Source organism: Peromyscus maniculatus, chromosome 9 (assembly GCF_049852395.1).
Source record: "Peromyscus maniculatus bairdii isolate BWxNUB_F1_BW_parent chromosome 9, HU_Pman_BW_mat_3.1, whole genome shotgun sequence".
NCBI lineage: Eukaryota > Metazoa > Chordata > Mammalia > Rodentia > Cricetidae > Peromyscus > Peromyscus maniculatus.
Window position 1 is genome coordinate 62,976,250 of NC_134860.1, and position 20,863 is coordinate 62,997,112.

At 48.9% G+C, this 20,863-nt stretch overlaps 2 protein-coding genes across 10 annotated transcripts in view; one reads left to right on the plus strand and one right to left on the minus strand.

The window, feature by feature from the left end:
* Kif13b (kinesin family member 13B) overlaps nt 1-20,863 on the plus strand; it is a 151,052-nt gene that overhangs the window by 120,398 nt on the left and 9,791 nt on the right. For 3 of the 4 annotated variants that reach the window (XM_006988795.4, XM_016007205.3, XM_076545188.1), the window contains 5 exons: nt 584-736; nt 987-1,064; nt 2,538-2,591; nt 9,054-9,165; nt 10,327-10,460. In XM_006988795.4, the coding sequence (XP_006988857.1) occupies nt 584-736; nt 987-1,064; nt 2,538-2,591; nt 9,054-9,165; nt 10,327-10,460 (531 nt within the window). Of the gene's footprint in view, nt 1-583; nt 737-986; nt 1,065-2,537; nt 2,592-9,053; nt 9,166-10,326; nt 10,461-20,505; nt 20,557-20,863 lie in introns of all 4 variants that reach the window. The other variant, XM_042285017.2, reaches the window with a different exon arrangement.
* The window catches only part of Hmbox1 (homeobox containing 1), a 158,388-nt gene continuing 152,309 nt past the window's right edge, over nt 14,785-20,863 (minus strand). For 2 of the 6 annotated variants that reach the window (XM_076545217.1, XM_076545216.1), the window contains exon 10: nt 14,785-16,002. In XM_076545217.1, coding sequence (XP_076401332.1) covers nt 15,991-16,002 — 12 coding nt within the window. In that variant the 3' untranslated portion in view covers nt 14,785-15,990. The remainder of the gene's footprint in view (nt 16,003-20,863) is intronic. The other 4 variants (XM_076545218.1, XM_042285038.2, XM_042285042.2 and 1 more) reach the window with 4 other exon arrangements.

Here is a 20,863-nt window from a genome sequence, read left to right on the forward strand (position 1 = left end):
CATCCCGCTTGGGTACCCGGGGCATCAGCTCTCTACTTTGTCTAGTGGGCTGATCAGCTCCCATGAGTCTCAGGGATGCTACCTTCTCACAGAACTGTTGTCTTGGTGGTTGTCTTTCCGATCACCTACAGAATCCTTTCCAATTGGTAATTGGTCGTGAAAGTTTGTTTGTGAATGGGAACAACTGCTGTTTGGAATGCTTGTGAAAGCTGCTGTTTAACCAGCCTTCCTGGTTATCCCGGTACTTAATGATGGTTCCTGACTTCTGTGGAAAGTGCATTTTGAGTTCTAAAAGCAGATGTTAAAATGGAACTTTGGATTCCATTGAATTTTGTCAATTTAGAGCTCTGTGGATATATGTGTGTGTATGTGGGACTGCATGTCTCAGTATGTGTAAGCATGTTTTTGAGTGTTTGTGAGCATGTGCATGTGTAGCATGTGTAGCATGTGTATGTGAAGCATCTGTAATGATGTTTTCAGTATAGTTCTGACGTGTCTTACCGCTTTTCTGGATGAAGTGTGCATGTGTGCGCTTGAAACATCAGCTAATACTTTCTTTATCATGCATCGTTCTGTTCTTCAGGATGCCCAGGGAGTGGAGGAGCGAGAGGCACTGGCAAGGATGGCAGCTAACGTGGAAAACCCAGCTTCTGCTGACTCCGAGGCCTATATTGAGAAGTACTTGAGGAGCGTGCTGGCTGTGGAAAACCTCCTGACTTTAGATCGCCTTCGTCAGGTCAGTGGTGGTCAACAGTGCCACAGTGGAGTGCCATCCTGCCTGCTTCTGTCCTTGACTTTCTGGAGTTTGGTGGTGTTGCTTCTGCAGTCTGAAGAGTTCACTCTCACATAATCCAGTGATTGCAGTGGGGTTGTTCTCTCTTGTCAAGTCATGGCTAGCATTTCATGAATGGGGAAAACCTTGAAGCGTGTGTGTTGGCGTGCATCTCTCACGTGTCCCTCTTCTTGGCCTGTTTTCCAATCCCCAGGAAGTGGCCGTGAAGGAGCAGCTGACAGGGAAGGGGAAGCTGAACCGGAGGAGTATTAGCTCTCCCAGCATGAACAGAGTGAGTCCCTCCTGCGCGTGGCCTCTGTACAGAGGCGCCCTCAGGCCTCTTGCTTGGATGCCTCTCTCTCTCTCCTTGCCAGGATATCGGCTGTCTCTGACTTCCCCGTGCTGGTTGAAGTGACTGTCCCTTCCCTGTCACATCTCTGCCCCCTCTGCCACTGTTCCTGCCGCTGGAGCCAGGACGCTGGCTTGAGTGTCATGGGCACACAGTGCTCATTTGTCCTCGCCACCTGCCCAGCACACGCCGGGAGGCCACAACTGCATGTGGAGCTAAATACAGCTAGCTGCCTGGCCAGGGCATGGAAGTCATTTTCTGGGCTTTAATTCATTATTTTTAATTAGAAAATTTGCAGTGTGTTTGCAGACCAGTTGCTTGGAGGCCATTTAGGGTAGAATGGATGTGTAAAACAAGTTGCACATGTTTCACAACTATGGCTGAGATTTGTTGATTAAAAGAAAAAGGTATAAGGCTAGAGAGATGGCTCAGAGGTTAAGAGCATTGGATGCTCTTCCAGAGGTCCTGAGTTCAGTTCCCAGCACCCACCTGGTAGCTCACAACCATCTGTAGTGAGATCTGATGTCCTCTTCTGGTGTGCAGGCGTACATGCAAATAGAGCACTCATATACATACAATAAATAAATAAATCTCTAAAAGTATAATTTATATGCATTTTGAATATGGAGATAATTATTGACAAAGAAATGTACCAGTGGCTCTTTATCTGCCCCTTATTTTCATGAAGATGTGGGTATGAAGAGTAGGTGCACTTTGTCCTCAGCTGCTCAGCTTTGTAGGAAAGAGCAGCTGCCTCAAACCTGTAAGTGTTTGTGAGTGACAGGAAGGACAAGTTTCCCACTGGAGAGCCTGCCAGTACAGACGTGCAGGAGGCCTGTCTAACTACCACAGCGCCACTCTCAGGCATATAGAAATAACTAGTTCCAAGTCACTCCGTAAGTTATTAGCATACTGGCATCTGCAGAGACTTGGTATTTGGGATGCTACAATCTGAATAGTTTATTTCTTAGACAAAAGGTTTAGGCCGTGGCAAGATCCAGTGGCACTAAACGGAAGGGGCGAAATGTCTTCTGTTCAGGCCCGTGAGGTGTTACGTCAGCATATAGCAGCCTCTAGAGCCCAGGTAAACACCATGGGAAGTTGCTGGAACTGCCCAGTGGTTTTCACATCTCAGAGACACTGCTCTGCAGTCTTAGTCTTCATGGCCTCTCTCTTCTCCATCTTGCTTTGTTTGTTTGCTTGCTTGGTTGGTTGAAATTATGTCTCATTATGTCTCCCACTGAGTTGGAACCGGGCTGGCCTCAGACTCACTGTCATCCTCCTGCCTCTGCTTCCCAAAAGCTGGGATTACAGGCACAGACATGTGCTATTAGGCACAGGTTGATTTGATTTTCAGAGCAGGAACTTTCTAGATGTTCTCTGCTTTTACACGAATCCTCCGTTCTCTCCGCACAGTTGTCTGGGAGCCGGCAGGAGCTTAGCCCGTCCTACAGTCTAGGCAGCAACAAGGTGAGTTACACCTGGGTCCTTGTCCCTTTTATCTCCTCACACCTCCATACCTGCCTTTGTCCCAACTCTTCCTACACATCTGAGTTAGGCTGTGTTTATTGGAAAGAGTTACACCTTTGTTTCTCTGATCCTGCAGTTGAGATCCACTAACACCCTCTTATGAGAATTAAAAAGTTGGTCTTGCTAAAGTTTATCTTTCTGCTTGTAATATATATTCCTTTTATTTCTGAAGAAAAAACTTCAAATTGGATTTCTAGTAGTGAAACTATGATATAATGATTGAGAATTTACAAGGAATAAGAAACATATATTTATAATTTTTGTTATTTGTTAGAAAAAAGAAAATGTGTAAAGCCCAGTAACAGAGTTTTCCTGAAACAGAACCTCTATTGTTTGCTTACAAAGGTCAGTGCTCCTTGCAGCCGCCTGACCTGGGTGAGCCTCACAGTTGGTTCTTGTCACTCTGAGGTCCTGGCTAAGTGCTGGTACTGTGGACAGGATGACCATAGAGTGGGTCAGGAGCTTGCCTTGTCATGGTGGCGGTATGATGTGAGGGAGTTGCTTCAGAATGCCTCGGGGGGAGGGGGGACAGGGATGTGGGCAAATAAAGATTGACTGGTTGACGGTAATCATTAAGGCCAAATGGTGTTCACGAGACTATTTCTGTTCCTGTTAATTATTCTGTACTCGTGTTGGATATTTTCTTTATGAAAGTGTAAGAAACAATGAAGATGAAGTTAATGACTAAGACTCATTTTAAAGACGAGGATGCTGTTACCATGCCTGAAACCGTAACACCACCCACACTTGCGGTCACACACATGCACGTGCACACAGACGGGTGGGGCTGCTCATCTAGCGGGTGATTTACATGGACTTGGACAGATTGTGCCTTGGTACTTGCGTCAGTCCAGTGGAAGAAGCAGAGCTTTTAGAAACTTGAGTGAATACAGAACTATTATGGCAAATATGTATAGTAGAAAAACCCCTGACTTTGTGTGTTTTGGGGCGGTGCATCTAACCCAAAGCCTCGGTTACAAGTTCCTTGTAAGCAGTGGCTGAGATTTCTGCTTTTCTGTCTTCTCTTGCTTTCCTTATCTTTAACTGGAGATAGTGACAGCCAGCAGCAGCATCTGCATCAGTGAGCAGGGCTACTGCTCTATGACATAGATGCTGCTCTCCAGACATCCTGCAAGGGTTGCAGTGAGGTGGTGACTCTGTGGTGCACACAGGCAGGTGCAGATCTAGAGCCTGCATTTTGGGCAGAAGTCACTGCATGACCGAAGGCACAGGGTGAACAGTCTTGTCTTGTCTGCAGCAGAGTGGAGTGGAGCCAGGGAGGAGGGGCCTCCTTTGGAAATCCTGAGTCACTGTATGCTGAGGAGCAGTGGAGCAGAGGGTGGGGGCGTCAGGCTCGGACTGGACAGTCTAACTGGGTGGTCCCTCTGAGCCCCGGCCTTCCTGGTGTTGGCTGTGAGGTGTAGTCTCAGGAGTGCTGTCTCCAGCTGTCAGTGCAAAGGGGGAAGCTTATTTGGATTGGAAAGACTATGGAGGGAAAAGAGCTATCCTTGGGGAGGAATAGGGAGAGACAATTACACCAAGGAGATGGATTCTAGGATCCTGTGAATAGGAAGAAATGGCTGGGGCAGGAGAGGATTAGGTGCCGTAAGGCTTTGTGACAGAGTAGATTACTGAGAAGCATGCTGTGTGGCAGGCGGTGTATATATGTGTGTACAGAGAGGGAGGGAGGGAGATAGGCAGACAGACAGACAGACAGACAGACAGATCATGTCGGACCCTTCCAGACTCTTTTGAGACAGCATTTAGGATGAGGACCAGTAGGGTTGCTTGGGATGTTACTGGGTGACTGCACCTTTCCCGGCTGTTTGTGCTGAGCGTTGGGAGAGAACAGACGGAGCCCCTGGCAGTCTACCTACGTTATATTGCTTGAGTTGAAGGCACATTACAGGCTCTTGTTGCTGTCCTAGGAGCCTCCCTTTTGTGTTCTGGATTTCTTGAGGTTTCTGAATAACTTGGAGAAAATGGCACTCTTGTTTCCACCTGCTCAGGTTTGGCTCATGTGATGGTTCTGTCTTGGTGATTTGGGCTCCTCAGTCTTTCCTATAGACCTCAGAGAGGTGTGGCCTCTGCCTGGGGCTTGGAACAGCTTACAGTCCTCAGACTATAAACTCTCTGTGCTGTGGCATCAGGAAACCTGGTTTCCATGGCTGCCAGTTCCACGGTGGAGACCCTTTGCATCCTCCCATGAACCTGGCTGTAATCACCCTTGAGTACGACTTTTGGCTTTGCTTTAGCCCTGGGTCAGGAGGAGAACTACTCTGTCACAGATGCCTGTAGACAGGACAGACAGATGGCAGCCGACAAGAGTATTCCAGCCAACATGAATGGGGGTGTGTCACAGAATAGCTCCTAGTCTCCTGTGTTGTTCCCCACAGGAGTATGATCTAAAGTAGAGCGCTGTAAGATTATTAACTCCCAAATATACTTTAAGTCATACCTTCTCACTAGTGAGAAAAGAACCATACTTCCTCCAGAAGTAAGGGACAAGGTTCACCCTGTGGCCCATTAAGGACATCATTACCGGTGTCATTACGTCTATATAAAGTGGGTTATGAACATTTACAGGAGCATTCAGTGTTTACTAATAGACAGAAGGTTAAAGGACCTGTCAAACTGTTACCAACAGTGGTGTTTACACATAGTGACGTGGCATGGGTACTAGGATGAGCTCTGCACCATCCTAACCACAGTGGCAGAGGAAACAAGCTGCAGACCTGTGCTGTGGTTAAGTACTACACACATGCACAGGCACCTGGGCAGGAATGATCCAAGCCTTCTTTTGGCCCTAGACCCTCCCACAAACGGACCATCTTGATTCTCTACAAGGAAGTATTTTAATGTCCAGGGAGTTGAGGAGTTGAGTCCTACAGATTTCAACCCACATTTGGTGATGCTAAAAATGCTAGAAAATGCATTTTGAAATCATCAAAAAATATACTCATGTTAGTTATGTCTATTAGTCTTGTATGAGGTCAGCTCTGGTGTTCTCTTAATCTGCTGCTCTCAGCTCCATGCTACAGATCAACACTCTAGGTTATTCTGTAGATCGGCACAATAGGTTAGAATGTGAGGTGTGGAATCCCAGCATCACAGGCTAACCAGAGCACTACAGTTTGTCAAAGAAAAGCATCCACCAGCCAGCTCCAGTCTCCCTTCCCGTGTTTGTGGTCTGTTATCATCAGAGACGAGAACCATTTGTGGGAGCAGGGTGGAACCAAGAGAGTATCAAGAAGGTAGGAATGGAAGGGGCTGATAAGACTGACCCTGAAGAATTCAGCCAATGGAGTAGTGCTTGTGTGTGTGTGTGTGTGTGTGTGCATGTGCTAGCACACACACCCTGCCCTTATTTACTGAATATTTCTTATTCACTGAAGCTCTTCACATAGTAAAATCAGAATTGCTTCACCAAAATGGAATTGATAAAGTAATTAATTAAAGAGCGTGATTATCACTTTAGAGCCTAAAGGAAATCACTCTTGGGATGTCTTCCAATTAAAAATATGAAATGTGGCCATATTGAAGTGGTGTTTCTGTTTACAGTTAGTGGATGCTTTGCCTCTGTTCTAGAGAGATTTTTAGTAGGTGTATTGAAACTGGATTCTTTATGACCACTGACCACTGGGTATCTCTCTGCAGAATTAATTTCAGCTGCTACTGGCCCCTACATTGCAAAGCTGGCAGTGCATTGAGACCTTTTGTGGTGCAAGGACAGCTGTCAACGGCCTGTTGTCATTCCTAAGGCCGTTTAGAGGAGACCCCTTTGTACTGAGTAGGGCAGCGTGTTGTCCTCTGAAGTGGATTTTGTTTGTGGTGCTTTTTGAGGTCCTGGCGATTGACTGTGGGACCTGGTGCATGCATGCCAGGGAAGTGCTCTGCACTGAGCCGTATTCCCAGCCCTCAGGAGTTCCTGATGAAGTTCAAGTCAGCTGGTACCTTGAGCATATGGAGTTAACAAAGCTTCCTGGAATTGCCATCAGCTCAGCTTTGGTTCTAGAGATGCCAAGCATGAGTCACTCTTCAGCCACATTAGAGCTGCCTGGTGACCGGAAATGACATGGCATCTCTTTATTCACTTCTTTGTCACTTTCCTCATCAGAGTCAGAGTCTTTTACAGAAAGCCAAGGACTTGTATTTGGTGGAGGAGCAGGGGCAGGCCGGAAGACCACAGGTGGACACGGAGACTGCAGGGTTGGCTGGGCCTCTGGGCCTGGGAGCCCCCTAAAATCTTGAGGGGTTTTGTTTTGTTTTTGGAGTTCTGCCTCTTAGAACAAAGAGTCCCTGTGTGGGGATCCAAATGAAGGCAGGGTCATTTCTTCAGTATCTTCATGGCTGACTCTGAAGTTCAGCAAAGGAGCAGAACAGCAGGAGTAGAGCAGCCCGTCTTGGGAGGAGCCAGGCGGTGCAGGTGTGCCTGACAAGGGCAGAAGTAGGGGTGCCTGCCTTTCCACCTTTGGGTCTGAGCTGTTGGGAGAGCCCAGAAAACTCCCTTCTCTTCCAAGTCCCAAGTCCATTCCCTCTGAAGGACATTTGAGTGGTGGCTGATTCGGTTTGGTCTGTTCTTGTTCTGTCCTCCGACATTTCAGAAAAGGAGACGTAGCCAGGCAGAGTCAGCACTTGCCCTGTCCCTGGGGGGCGGAGGGGGACACACAGCCATGGGCAGCCCCGCCCTGCATATTCCATTCATGTCTGGTGAGCTGTGCAGGGGGGGGGGAGGAGAGCCACATAGTGGGGGTTTCTGTGGAGCTCTGGGTGCTGGCAGAGAAGTAGGGACTCGACCTCTCCCTTATCAGGTCTGTCCCTAGGAAGCAGAGCCTGACAGCCAGGGTGCTGGGATCCTGACTCTGGGCAGTGAGGTGACTGTGAGCCTCCTTGTCTGCCCTGACTGCAGGAACCTGTGTTGGGGTGCCATGGTCTCTCTCTGCCACTGTCCCAGGCCTGCTGTGCGTACGCTGTCTGAGTGTTGTCTGAACCTGTCATTTATACACTCACTCCTCAGAGTCTAGGGGTGTGAGGCAGAGAGCCACTGCTGCTGCTCATCTCGGGGGTAGCGTTGTGCTCTGTGTGCCAGCCTTGGGAAAGGGACAGCTCCCCCAGTCGTTACTGGACAGCTGTGTCACAGCCCGGATGCTGACTGCAGATCAGCTGCTCGGTTTCCTAAGGGACATAGCGTGGCCCTGTCAGCTGCCAGACGAGAGAGCCTAAGATAGTAGATTCAATTTCCTCTGAAGTGAAGAAAGTTGTCTTCAGAACAGCCTTGTATGAGCTTGACACCATGAACAGAGCTCACGGTGTCTCTTCCACTGAGACCTTCTGAAGCTACTGACCTTAGTAATGAGACACCCGACCGTGACACCCCAGGGCACCTAAAATGGGCAGCCTCCTGAGAAGGATAATTAAGTTAGAATGCAAAAAAATAGAAAATAAAAAATTAACAGAAGATTAAGCTCTGTAAGCCTGCGATCTGTAGGTGTGCAGACACGCAGCTGGGGCTGTTTTTCTTACTGCCCTGACCATGTGCCTGTAGTCGGTTTTGTTTTCTGTCTCCTGATGAGTGCCCAGAGAGAACATCTTTTTTTTTTTTTTAAATATGCCATCAAGTGCTGAGCGAGTTCTCAGCAGTGAACACGATCCAGATCACTTAGGGCTTATTGATTTTATGATCAGTCCTTAGGTTGCTGCTAAAAGCAGATAGATTCTTAATCCATGTAGGAACCTGTAGGGCTGCCCTTCAGTCTGTCTTGAGCCTCCAAGGACTCCCCATTTCTGCTCTGCTTCTTAGCAGTCCTCAGGATATCCTAGTTAATTTGTCATTTGTCGGCTTACTTGAGGTTAAAGTAATAGTAAAACTGCTATTTAACCTCAGTGAGAAAGACGTGAGTTGTTATCACAGGACCAAAAGAAATTTAAGATCTGCTCACAGTTTGGGGCTCCATACCATGCTGCCCAGAGGTTGCTTCCCAGAACCCTGGGAAGAGGAGGCCCCACCCCACCCTGAGTCCCAGTAGTGACATAGGAATGAGGATGTCGTCCCCAGCCACAGGAGCCAAGGCAGAATTTAAGGGGCATTTCTTTCTAAGGAGCAGTTACAGTCCACCCACAAGGCAGTGTTGAGGAGGCCTCAGGATGCAGTGGAGGTTGGGATGGGCTTGCTGGGAGCCACAGGTTGTAAAGTGGGGAGGAGTCTTCAGTGAAGACTCACCACAAAGGGATTAGCCGCATAAGCAAGTGGTAAGCATGAAGGAGGCTGACACAATCAGATTTCCATCCTAGAGAGAATAGCTTTAGTAATGCTAATTGTTTTTTCTGGAACATTGTATGATTTTTTTTGTAAACTTATTAATTTGAAACAAAATGACTTATTTTTGTCCTTGTGCTTAACAGGGCCGGTGGGAAAGTCAACAGGATGTATCCCAAATACTAGTTTCCAGCGGAATAGCTTCAGGGCCTTCAGCTCGCCCAGCTTCTCCCCAAAATAACCAGTCTCCCGATCCTGGTAAGTTTTCTTCATCTGCCAGTCACTGCCATGAAATTTGAGTGTCTTTCAGAAAAAAGGTTATGTCAGGATGTCCTGGTGGTCAGAGTGTGACCTTTGTCTTAGTATGTTGGTGGCATTGGTTTGGAAGGGTGACTTGACCCTGCGTTTCCCTGATAAATCGCCCTGTGACCGACCCTCTTGGCTTGTTTAATACTTAGGGATTTCTACATATGTGTTCCATGTGACTCAGCTTTTACTTCCTCGGACGTGTTAGGGTTTGATGTCATGATTGTGTCGGCCTCACACCATGACTTGGGAGGCAGTTCTTCTCATCCCTTCTGCGTGGGTTTCTGTGCGACTGGTAGTGCTTACTCCTTGGAGGTTGGACAGGATTGCCCGGTGACGTTGTCTGAGCCTGGCGTTTTCTTTGTGAAGACGATTTTGAATTATGACTTGGGTTTCTTGAGTACTTTAGACTTTTGTATTCTTTTTGAGACTGCCTTCATAAGTCCTAGTTTTCAAGGAAATTTTGATATTGTTTATATTATTGTTTATTTTATAAATGTCACAGTGTTATTCTAACTGTTCTTTTTAAGATTTATAGCCGGGTGTGGGGGTGCACACCTTAATCCCAGTAGTGGGGAGACAGAGGGGGAGGATCTCTTGAGTCCAAGCCAGCTTGGTGTACAGTAGAATGAGACCCTGTCTCAAAAACAAACCAACCCTGAAAACACCACAAGCTAGCAACCTAAGTAAACTAAACAAACAGAACCTGGTCCTCTTTCCTCTAGAGCAGAAGGTGTTAGCTCTGACAAGGAGTGGGGGTGGGTCGCCCTCCAACTCTGGCAGGAGCCCTGCACGTTAGAGCACCTGGGGGAGGGGTGGGGGGGTGGGGGGTGGGGGGTGGGGGTGGGGTGGGGGGTGGGGGGTGGGGGTGGGGTGGGGGGTGGGGAGTGGGTGGGGGGGGTGGGGGGTGGGGGGGGGTGGGGTGGGGAGCTTAGCTACTGCTGTTCACTGGTTGAGGCAGCTGTGATCATCATTTTTTACTAATAATTTTAAAGATGCCTTTAGCAGTTGATACTGCTAGATTTGCTTACAAACGACACTTGGCACATGCGTAGAGCAGAAGTTACCTGTCCCCGTTTTTATTTTGTCCTGCCCTTTCTGTGTTGTTGACAGGACTGGGTGGCTTAGCAGCCTCTTACTTGAACCCAGTGAAGTCCCTGGTGCCACAGATGCCGAAGCTGCTGAAGTCGCTCTTCCCTGTCCGTGATGACAGGCGGGCCAGACACTCATCTCCCCTCGCACACCAGGTAAGGAAGCCGCTGTGAACGTTTCCCTGGTGTGTCTGTCGCTGGCTCTGTGTTGCTTTCCGACGCTGGTGGTTGAGGAACATCCCAGTGAGGGCATAGAGCAGCTTCTGACCCTGGGAAAGCCTGTGATAATGTCTCCTCCCCTCTCCTCAGATAACAGAGCTGTTTGACTGTGTTGACACTCTATCCTTTCTGCTCCAAAACAAAACGCCAAGTCTGCTGCTAATGTGATTTATGGTGATCTCACTTAGTGCACCAGTAGTCAAATGTATGAAGGTGCACTTAGTGTTGTTTGTGTTGCCAAGGAGGAAATGTAATTCTAGTTTTAATTCTTGATTTCATTTTTCTTTTCAAACAATCTTGAATCACGGCTCCCCCCAAGCCCCTCCTCCTCAGTGGACAATCAGTTCTCTGACTCACAGTGGTCACCTGTCTTCCTTCCTTTTTAAAAACTCTGCCTAGCAATGGAGTAAGTAGTAGAGAAAGTGGTCTAGGGTTTTCCAAACTACCAGGAAGCCGCCTCTCTGCAGGGGTGAAAGGAACCCACGTGGAGATGCAGCCTCTAGTCCTGTGGGCATTAGCTCATCAAGAGACTCATGAAGGAAGCACAGACCGTGCGGGTACAGTTGTTGAAACGGGTCTTCTGACATCACACCAGCTCCTCCATATCTCAGGTGTCCGACCGACCGAGGTCAGCAGCTGCCAGAGGCAGAGCAGCTTGTAAGGACTGTGTGGAGGCATCTTCAGGGAGGTGGTGTTGGTGTCAACAAGCTGTTATGTATGTGGAGAGAGCTTCCTGCCCTGTGTGACCCAAGCTTGCACATGAGTACATGGAGCAGATGGCAAAATGAAACACAGCGATTTTGAAACTGTTTAAACTGAACTGAGCTAAGCAGGTCCAGGTCACATGACAGTGATGGAGACACATCTGGGAACGGAGGGCTCAGCTAGCAAAGCTGACTTTCTCAGTGGTCTGTCACTGTACATGCTATGCTGTTTTAAACGTGTCACTGTTTTGTAAAGTATGATTTGAGGGTCTGTCTGATCACCAAAGTAACTTCAAAAAAACTGCACGTCCCCAGAGCCCACTGGGGACGACCACCATTTCATCTGGGTTTGTAAGCCGCATGGTGAGTTTCCCTGAAGTTCGATGCAGTTTCTCAGCTGTTGTCCAGTGCAGGCAGTGGTCTAATGGAAGGAGATGGGAGTTCTGTTGAAGACGAGGGCCTTTTGTTAGGCCAGTTTCAGTTCTTAACAGAGCGAGTCAAAGCACTGGCTGCACACGAGCGCTCGCTCCTGCTCACGCTGCACTAAGCCGTGAGCTCTGCATAGGAAGGGACGAGCAGCCTGTCAGAGAGACCAAGCCCCTCACGGGAGCAGGAGTCTGTCATGTCCAGGTGACGAGATGGTGTCCTGGAGATTTGGAAGGTTTTCGGAGCAGTTGCTCCTCACTTAAGTGTCCTTATGTTTTGAGCACACATGAGCAAAGGTGCTGAGGCTGACCTTGTACAGATACTCCATAAATGTATGAAAATATAAATTAACGTTGGACTTAGTGACAATGCCTGGTGATACAGCAAAAACATTAGCTGTGATTTGGGAAGACACCTCTCTGGGGAAGGTGTCTCCATGTCCTCAAGGTCGAAGTCTCTGTCCTCATCTCATAAAACTATCAGCCTTGCTGTCACTAACAAGGCTGGTGTCCAGCTATCTCTGTGTTCATTCACCTTTAAGCAGTTTTTCCCCTCTGGAGAGCCCACTTCATTCCATGCTTTAACTATTCATACGAAGCAGCTGGACCTTACATAAGTCTGTGGTTTGAAACCTTCTGGAAACAAAATCAAATCTGCATTCTTACTGTGGCTCACAGCACTCTCCAGGACTGAGTGCCTTCCTTCCTTTTAGTCTGTACACTCCCCTCCCCGCCCTGTGCCAGCCTCAGACATCCCACTACCATTTATCTTAGGAGCACCCGGAGCACATTTCTGTCTCGGTACCTGCTTTCCTTCCAGGGCTGGCAGGCTGGCCGGTCTCTCCTGCACTGGTTTAGAGCCATGCTGTCATGGAAGCACGGCCAAGTTCACAGTAGCTTCCTCTACGAGCCACATAAAACCAGCAGCCCATCAGACGCACGTCCTTTTCCTGGGAATTGCTAGGTCTCTGTTTGTTGACTGTCTCCCTCTGGAGTATAAGTCCAGGCGCAGGGCTCACTTGCTCCAAATCTGCCTGGCAGGTCGGAGATACAAAGTTGTCTCCCTATCTGCTTGTGTGCACATGGAGATGTGACCCTGTGTGGACCTCTGTCATTTGTGTCGACAGCACTGTTTATAGGTTAGGGTGAGACAGGCACACCTGAGTGTGGACTTGAGGTGTCAAGACATATCTGTGAGCCTTCTTTCTTAGGTAGATGGACATGCCACTAAAACAGATTCCCAAAGCCCTGGCTTTTTCACTGGGATTCAGTTACTCAAAATGCACCACCTCCCCCCACCCCCCACCCCCCGCCTTATTTCTCCCTCCAACCCTGAACCACTGCCTCAGCGCTCACTTCCCCTGCCTGTCTGCTAAAGCTCTGTGGGATGTAAATTATAATTGCAAGTGACAGTGTCAACATGAGTTTTCTCTCAGCTTGGGTCACTTGAAATATGCGGTGTGCTGCTACTCGATGGATATCCACCGTGGAAGTGAGGTTTCTGTGCCAGTGGAAGAAAAACGGCCAGAGAGCCAGGCTCCTATATGCCCCTCCCTCCTCCCCCTCCTTCCGTTACTCCACTCTCTTGAAAATAGTAAATACCAGTGGTTGAGATTTTGACTTAAATAAAATTCTTCCTTGTGGGTTCCCCCCAAATGGGGACACATAGTAGCTTTGGCCTCTGGCTTTCTCTGTTCCGCTGGTGGAAGCCAGGACAAGAGGGGTCCCTGTTCTCAAAGGCCTACTCCAGTCTCAGCAGTTCTGGGTTAGTCTGCCCTACTTCCTGTACAGTGTCTTCCATCTTTGTGTTGTCTTACAGGGTCTGCAGGGGAGTGGATGGGATAGCAGTGTCCTGAGCCGGACAGGATGGAACTGGTTTATCTCATTTATGTGATGCATTTGTACCAGAGTACCACGGTTGTAGTTAAGGTTACTGTTGTTGTGATGAAACACCATGACCAAGAGCAAATTGGAGGGGAAAGGGTTGTTTTTTTTTTTGTTGTTGTTGGTTTTTTTTTTTTGGCTTACACTTCAGCATTGTAGTTCATCACTGAAGGAAGCCAGGATAGGAACTCAAGCAGGGCAGGAACCTGGAGGCAGGAGCTGATGTAGAGGCCATGGAGGAGAGTGTTGTTTATTGGCTTGCTCCACATGGCTTGCTCAGCCTGCTTTCTTCCAGCACTTAGGCCTACCAGCCCAGGGAAGGCATCACCCACATCAATCACTAAGAAAATGCCCTGCATCAGTGGTTCTCAACCCGTGGGTCATGACCCTTTTGTGGGGGGTGTCAAGCATCCCTTTCACAGCGATCACCAGAGACCATTGGAAAACACAGACATTTACATTACAATTCATAGCAGTAGTAAAATTACAGTGATGAAGTAGCAATGAAAATAATTTTATGTTTGGGGAGGGTCACCGCTAAGGAACTTTATGAAAGGCTTGCAGCATTAGGAAGGTTGAGAACCACTGCCCCACAGGCTTGCCTACAGACAGGGTAAGGGAAGCGTTTTCTCAGTTGAGGCCCTCTTCTCTGACGACTCTAGCTTGTGTCAGGTTGACAGAAAACCAGTCAGCACAGCCACCGACTAGGATTAACCTACAGTGCCACTTGCCATTGGGTACTTTCGTTCTGTTTCCTCCTTGTCAATGCAGTTCTTCTCTTTATTAGTGTGCTGACTAATCAATACACACACACACTTAAATGGGGGGCTTCAAGGTTCATTTCTAAAAATTTATCTCTCAGGATTCTTTTTGAGTAGTTTCTTTTTTAAAATTTTTTAAAATTCACATTTTAGCTCTTCTCTGCACACGTCTTAATTATAGGGTGTCAGCATTTAGGGCACAAAATGTTGACTGTATAAGGCCTAAGGCAGAGCCTTGACATCAAAAGAAGCCACTCTTGGGCCACCAAGCACCAGTTAGACAGTGCAGCTCCATATTAGTAGCTGCCACCCACACTTCCCCTTTATAAAGAGGACTTAGTGGCATCACGGAGCTGAAGGGACTGTATACCTGTCACCTACTTTGTGTCACCAGTCCACGAAAATGAACTCCCTGACCAATGCTGGATGACCCTGCTTGCAGCCTGGCTTCCTTATCTGTGCAGGCACCGGATGTTGGCAACAGCTTAGCTAGGTACAAGCACCCTAAGATTTTATTTGCTTCTAATGTCTGTACACATGTTTCTTAAATAAGCACAGTCGATGGTGTGATGTTTAGAAGGTTACCCAAGATGAAACTCACAAAAAGCCCATCAGGGACCTGCCTCAGCCATCGGCACCATCTCTGCAGGGTAGGAAGGGTGGTTCTGCTGCTGCTGTTGCTGGGACTTAGAGACACAGCTAGAGAGCAGCACTACTTAAGGCCTGCAATCTGAAGAGAAGCAGAGACTCAACCCTGCATACCATGTTCAGGGACACAGGCCTTTCATCATCAGAGCTCATCTTTCACTTCCTTTCCTGAGAGGAATGGAATGGCTTCCTTTGTGATGATCACAGTCACTTCCTTTGAGACAGTCCCATCACTGTGGGTTCTCCAGAGCCATCGGCAGACAAAGAACATTGGAGCCTTTGAGACTGCTGGGGACAGCAGCACAAGATGACAGACTTCAGAGAAAATTGAAATGCTCTATGAGGAAGGATTGGGGGGCTGGCAGCAGTACCCTTGTGTCAGCTGCACAGGGGCAGAACTGTGACAGGGTGATGTTGTTGAAATGCTGTCACAGGGAAATGGGGTTGGAACGAACAGAACAGTGACAGCTCTGAGATTGCTCTCTGAAACAGAACCCAGACTCCGGAACTCCCGGGTTTTACAGCAGTGATTCTGAGAAGACACTGACCCAGGTGGTGTATGTCTGAGGATAGAAGGGGCCCCGAGTCTCCTCACATTTCCATGGCTCCATCAGCAGGGTGCATCAGTTAGGGGAGAACTGGAGGTTTGTCATGAGTGAATGAACACTGCCAGAAGTCCTCCGGTCAGTGTCCTTGGCATTGCAGGCAGGAGTGTTCTGCCCCGCCCTATGCAGGACACAGCACTGGTAAAAGATGTCTGGTCACTGCTCCTGCTTCCAGAGAACGGGCCAGATGCTTTTGGTTCCTGGCTTTGTGGCTCAGCATCTTTTCTTTTGTGATGGAAGTTCATAGTTCCTCTTTTACAACTTTGTGAGTTGTGTGCAGTCTTCTTTGTGTGAGTGTATTCACAGAGTTGGGTTCTCATTTCCATGGAGTGCAGTTCTGGTTGTAATCAGTTCCTGCCTGAGTTCCAGAAATGCAAAGATGCTGCACGGGAAGAGGTGGCAGCTGACAAAATTGCTGTCTTTGACCTTCTGAGGCACATTTAGCAACGAATCTGGAAAATAATGAAGAACTACAATTAATGAAACCCGCACCCGTGTTCAAGTGTGTTTCTCAGACAGCGCGTACAGTAATTGAAAGGACTTCCTGCTCCCTAATTAGTCAGATTGAATTAATTTGCCATGATAGCTTTCTTCATGTATCTGGAAGTCTGCGTTCCCATGAAGCTGTTGGCGCGCTTCAGAGCTTGAGACACCAAGTGGCAGCATTGATAGTCTAGGGGACGAAAGGGTTAACGTCAGATCGACTCCCCCCAGCACAGGCAGCTGGCTCCCTTCCTGCTTACTTTCCTGTCCTGGCCCTGTGGGTAGAGTGGCTGCTGGGAGATCTGCTTCTGCACAAGGGTCAGGGCAGCCTCCGGTGCAGCCGGCCTCTCTCAGATGGTGCCACCTTGTTCCGCCTTGTTGAGGAGACTTAAGACCCGGGTGGGCTCAGCCTCTCCATCAGGCTTGGAGCCTGAGCTTTAGTACACAGAATGAGCCGAATAGATTTCAGCTGAGTTCGATTAAAAATAACCAAGCAGTAGTGTTCATCGAATCACTGAACCAGAAAAGTATTTGAAGGGACCAGACAAACTCTGCAAAGGAAAGAGCCTCTTCGGCCCGTATTTCCTTGTCCTGCTCATTCCTGTTTTAAAAGATGACCACGGGTAGGGGGATTGTGGGCTGCTTCAGAATAAGGACATAGAAAGTCAAGTCCATGTGTTGGATTGCTCCCCCTAGCTGGGTCTACAAGGCAGAGTCCAGAAGGAAGTGGGAAGACTATTCAAGTATGCATTAAAGCCCTCACAGGGATTGTTGTGTTTGTCAGAAATCTCGTCACCTCCTGTGACTGACACTTGAATCCTGTGATTGAAAGAGCCATGTGGCAGGCAGGGTAATAGTGCCTTTGAAAAGGACCTGGAGTGATCAGTCTGCCTCCTACCCCTGCCCCACATGTGGTTGCCTAGAGAACGCATGTGGTGGGATCACTGCCTTCATATGTGTACCTTGTGCTGGTGACAGAGTGATTCAGGGGCACTGTCGTGTCTGTCAGAACCCACTTCTCCGTTTGAAATAGAGCCACCAGATGGGTAAAACACGGGCGTCGTCATGGCTGACCCACATGTGTAAAGTGGAAGGTAGCTATGGGAACATGGACGTGGCAGACACCGGGCACTGAAGGCATCAACGCTGCCATGGTTCCAGACAGCCCTCGGCCAGGCCGGAGCCTTCCCTGACATGCTTCTGCCCTGACTGTTTCCCATCCTGCGGGCAGAGCCCCTCCGTCATGAGCATAGCCCTTAGACGAAGATGTCCACTGCCGAGGTTCAGCTGCGGCCTGGCCTGCAGGAGTGCGTGCGTCTGTAGGCAGGCGCTGCCTTCACCAGAGTGTCTAAAGCCAGATGTTTCTAATGCCCCACGTTTTCCTCACATCATCAGGAAGGTGAGATGTTGGCTTCTGATTATTTGCAGCAAAAAATAAAACTTACAACTCTTATAAAACTAATTTTCCCTATTTGGACTTAAATCATTGATTAATATTTATTAGAATACAAGCTGAATTATATTTAGGCACCATTTTGATCAGATTCACAGTAGTAGGCAAACGTTAGAAAAGGTTTCTAAATAAGGAAAGTACATCTGAAAATTCTATATTTGATAAGTTTAAAAGCAATTAATTTTTCCTTTGGCCAACCTCTTGTTCCCTTTCCCTGACCTTACGCTAAATTTTATGAGGATCTGTCTTTTCCCACCATCTCTTTCATTCTCTGTGCTGTTTGTTAAGTAACTGATGTATGTGTTTATTCATTCAGAAAGCACAAGGACAGCAAACTCACTGATGCCCTTCTAAGAGTAGAGGGCAAGATGTTCCTTCCGAGCTCCACAGAGGCACAGGCAGTGCAGGCTCCTGGTAGGCTCCCTGCCGTGTGTGTGTGTGTGTGTGTGTGTGTGTGTGTGTGTGTGTGCGTGTGCGTGTGCGTGTGCGTGTGTCATGGGGAAGGGAGTGGGTGTTCATGAAGCCAGGATTAACACTTGGAGGGCAAGCTGTGATCTTGGAAATGACTGGTACCATTTCCCGGAAACACTGCCAGGCTGTGGTGGCAGAACAGGGGTCTGTTGGGCCTCAGCAGTGCGCAGCAGACCACACAGAGGCTCGTGTGTGTCACTGATTCACTCCAGCCACAGTGCTTTCGACAGTAGGCTCTGCTCCCTGAGCCCTGGTTCTGGAGCGGGAAACCGATGATTGTATTCCCCCCTCTCATGGGACTTCTTAATATTTATGGTTGTGAAATACTTTGCAGTCGTTTTTATTAATAGTTACCAGATGTGTCAGAAGGATTAATGAACTTACGATCTGAACTGTTTGGAGCTCTTGAAATAGAGGCAGTGTCTGTGCAGGGAGTATGGAGAAGAGCATTAAAATGCAAACAGTTGAGTTGGAGGGTGGGGCCACTGTGTATGAAGGAGCCGAGGCTCACATAAGGTCCAGTGTAGGCTGTAGATGTATCTGGTACCCTTACAGTGACCGCTGAATTCATCAGGCCATTGTTAACATGGAGGCTCAGCCCTGCCCAGCATGCCTGCACGTGTGGATGGATGGATGCACACAGCTTGTGGGGTACTCTGTCTGTGTTTCCTCCCAGCCTAGGTGCTGTTTTTAACTTTTCCAGCCTCCAGACATTCATCTCCTCTTGTGCCTTGAATGACCATTTCTGTGTGTTTCTCTTCTTGTCCAAGTTCAGGCCCTGGACTTGGCTCTCCATGGAACCACTGAAATGATGTCTTAATTGATCTCCTCACATCTAGTGTCTTCTCTTTCTAGTCAATCTCCTGAAGCATCCTCCTCACCGGAGCCATGTTCAGATCCAGCAGCAGCTGTTTGTAGACTCATAAGGCTCCCCCTACAGCACCGGCCCTCTTCCTCTGTTGGGGCTGCTCAAGACCCAGGAGTAGTTTTTCCTGGGGTGCTGTGAATAGGTGGTGCCTTACACCGAGTCCTTCCCTGCTGCCTGCCATGCTGCTCAGGCCGGCCCCACCCGGTCACTCTCCTCTGTGTCCCCTCTGCCGTAGAACTTTCCATTCCAGTATTTGTTCCACACACTTGATAGTAGTTGCTTGCTTACACGACCAGATTGCCACTCGGCAGTGAGAAAATGCGTGCGGACATTGAGACCTTGGATGGTTTCATGTCGGAACCAGGGTTGGTCTGTTTGCGCCCCCAGTTCATTCCTGCCGCTGTTTTGTTCCGGAGCCACTGGAGTTTACAGCTGAGTCATGAGAAGGAGTGTGAGCATGCTTCCATGCTCATCACCACGCCAGCAAACGTCCGTGCTAGGTGGCCACCACTCCATCCTGCTAGGCTTCTACGTTTTCATGCCCTAATGGTGGCAGATTTCATTCATGTATTTTCAGTCAGACCCAGCTGAAGAGTGAAACTTGCAGTCTGAGCATGAGAAATAAACCTTGTACTGCCTTGATTAAGAAATATACCCTGGGGGCTGGACAGATGGCCTAACGGTTAAGAGCACTGGCTGCTCTTCCAAGAGGACCCGGGTTCAATTCCCAGCACCCACATGTCAGCTCACAACTGTCTGTAACTCCAGTTCCAGGGGATCTAACACCTTCACACCAATGCATATAAAATAAAGTTTAAAAAAAATGAAAAAAAAAATGAAATATACCCTGAAAACTTTCCTGTTTGGGTGACTTTGGATCTGTGGGGACAAGAATAGAGGCAGCATCAGGTCCCTTGGAGTGCAGGGCTCCATTTTCGGGGTGTCCGTAGGTCTGAGTGTGGTCCGAGGGCTGGGTGTGGCGGGAGGTGGTGCTGGGACCAAGAACATTTTTGTGGTCAGGGCATGGAGGAGGAGGTTCTTTGAACTGCACGGCGGTGGCCCTGCAGGACCCCTCCCCGTCTGCCCTCTCCACCACCCGTGCTCCCAGCTCCCTGGCTTTTACCCCTAGTTTGCAGGGTGACCGTCTAGTCCTCTGCCTTCTCTGGTCCTTTCCGCCTTCTCTTCAGCCCCCTCCGAGCCGTCCGTCACTTTCAGTGGAGTGGCTCTATGGCGGTACTTGTTTTCCAAAAGCAGCCCCGTGGCCCATGTGGCTGTGGCGTTACCTCCGCCAAAACACGTGTGTGCGTTGTTCGCAGTGGAGGGAAGGTGAGCAGTCTGCTTAGGCCCAAAGGCCCTGTCTAAACAGTCAGAACTACAATCCTGAGAACCGGAACGAACTGAACAGAGGCTTGAGCAACTGGCCCTAATCTCTGGCTCCTCCTCCCTGGGCCCTTTGGTAAATACTTCAACCTGTCTAGGTCAGAATGGCGATGTGGGGTCAGTACAGAGCTGTGGCCAGCATTCATTCCCTCCAGCTGGACGGGGAAAGGGAAGCCCAGGCGGTGCCTGCTCTGCCTGGTGTCGGTCTCTAGTGTGGAGAGCAGAGTGAGGGAAGGGGACACCCGAAGCCAGAACTGGAAGAGCTGGAGGCAGAAATGGTGGGCTCCTGGTTTCTTCCAGAGACCTTCCCAGCGCTGTCTGCCTCTGTGCCCCACTACTGCTGAACTCACCGTAAGATGACCTTGGCTTCCGCTTCCTCCTTCTGACTTCACGCTCTTACCCAGATCCTCAGCTTTCCTCTAAGGCTCCTTGAGTCACGTGTCTGTAAGTCAAGAAGTCTTCTGCTGTGATGTCCCCCTCCTCTGGGATCCCCTCCCCTCCCCTGCTCTGGAGTTGGGATTTCCTCACTGCTGGGTCTGCTTGCCTTCGGCCACGTCTGCCGTCAGCCTGCACCGCACTGAGGCCTTCTGACTCTTGGCTGCCTTCTGCTTGCTCTGCCCAGGAGTCGGGCGGCTTCTCCTCCCTCCCTAGCTTGGTA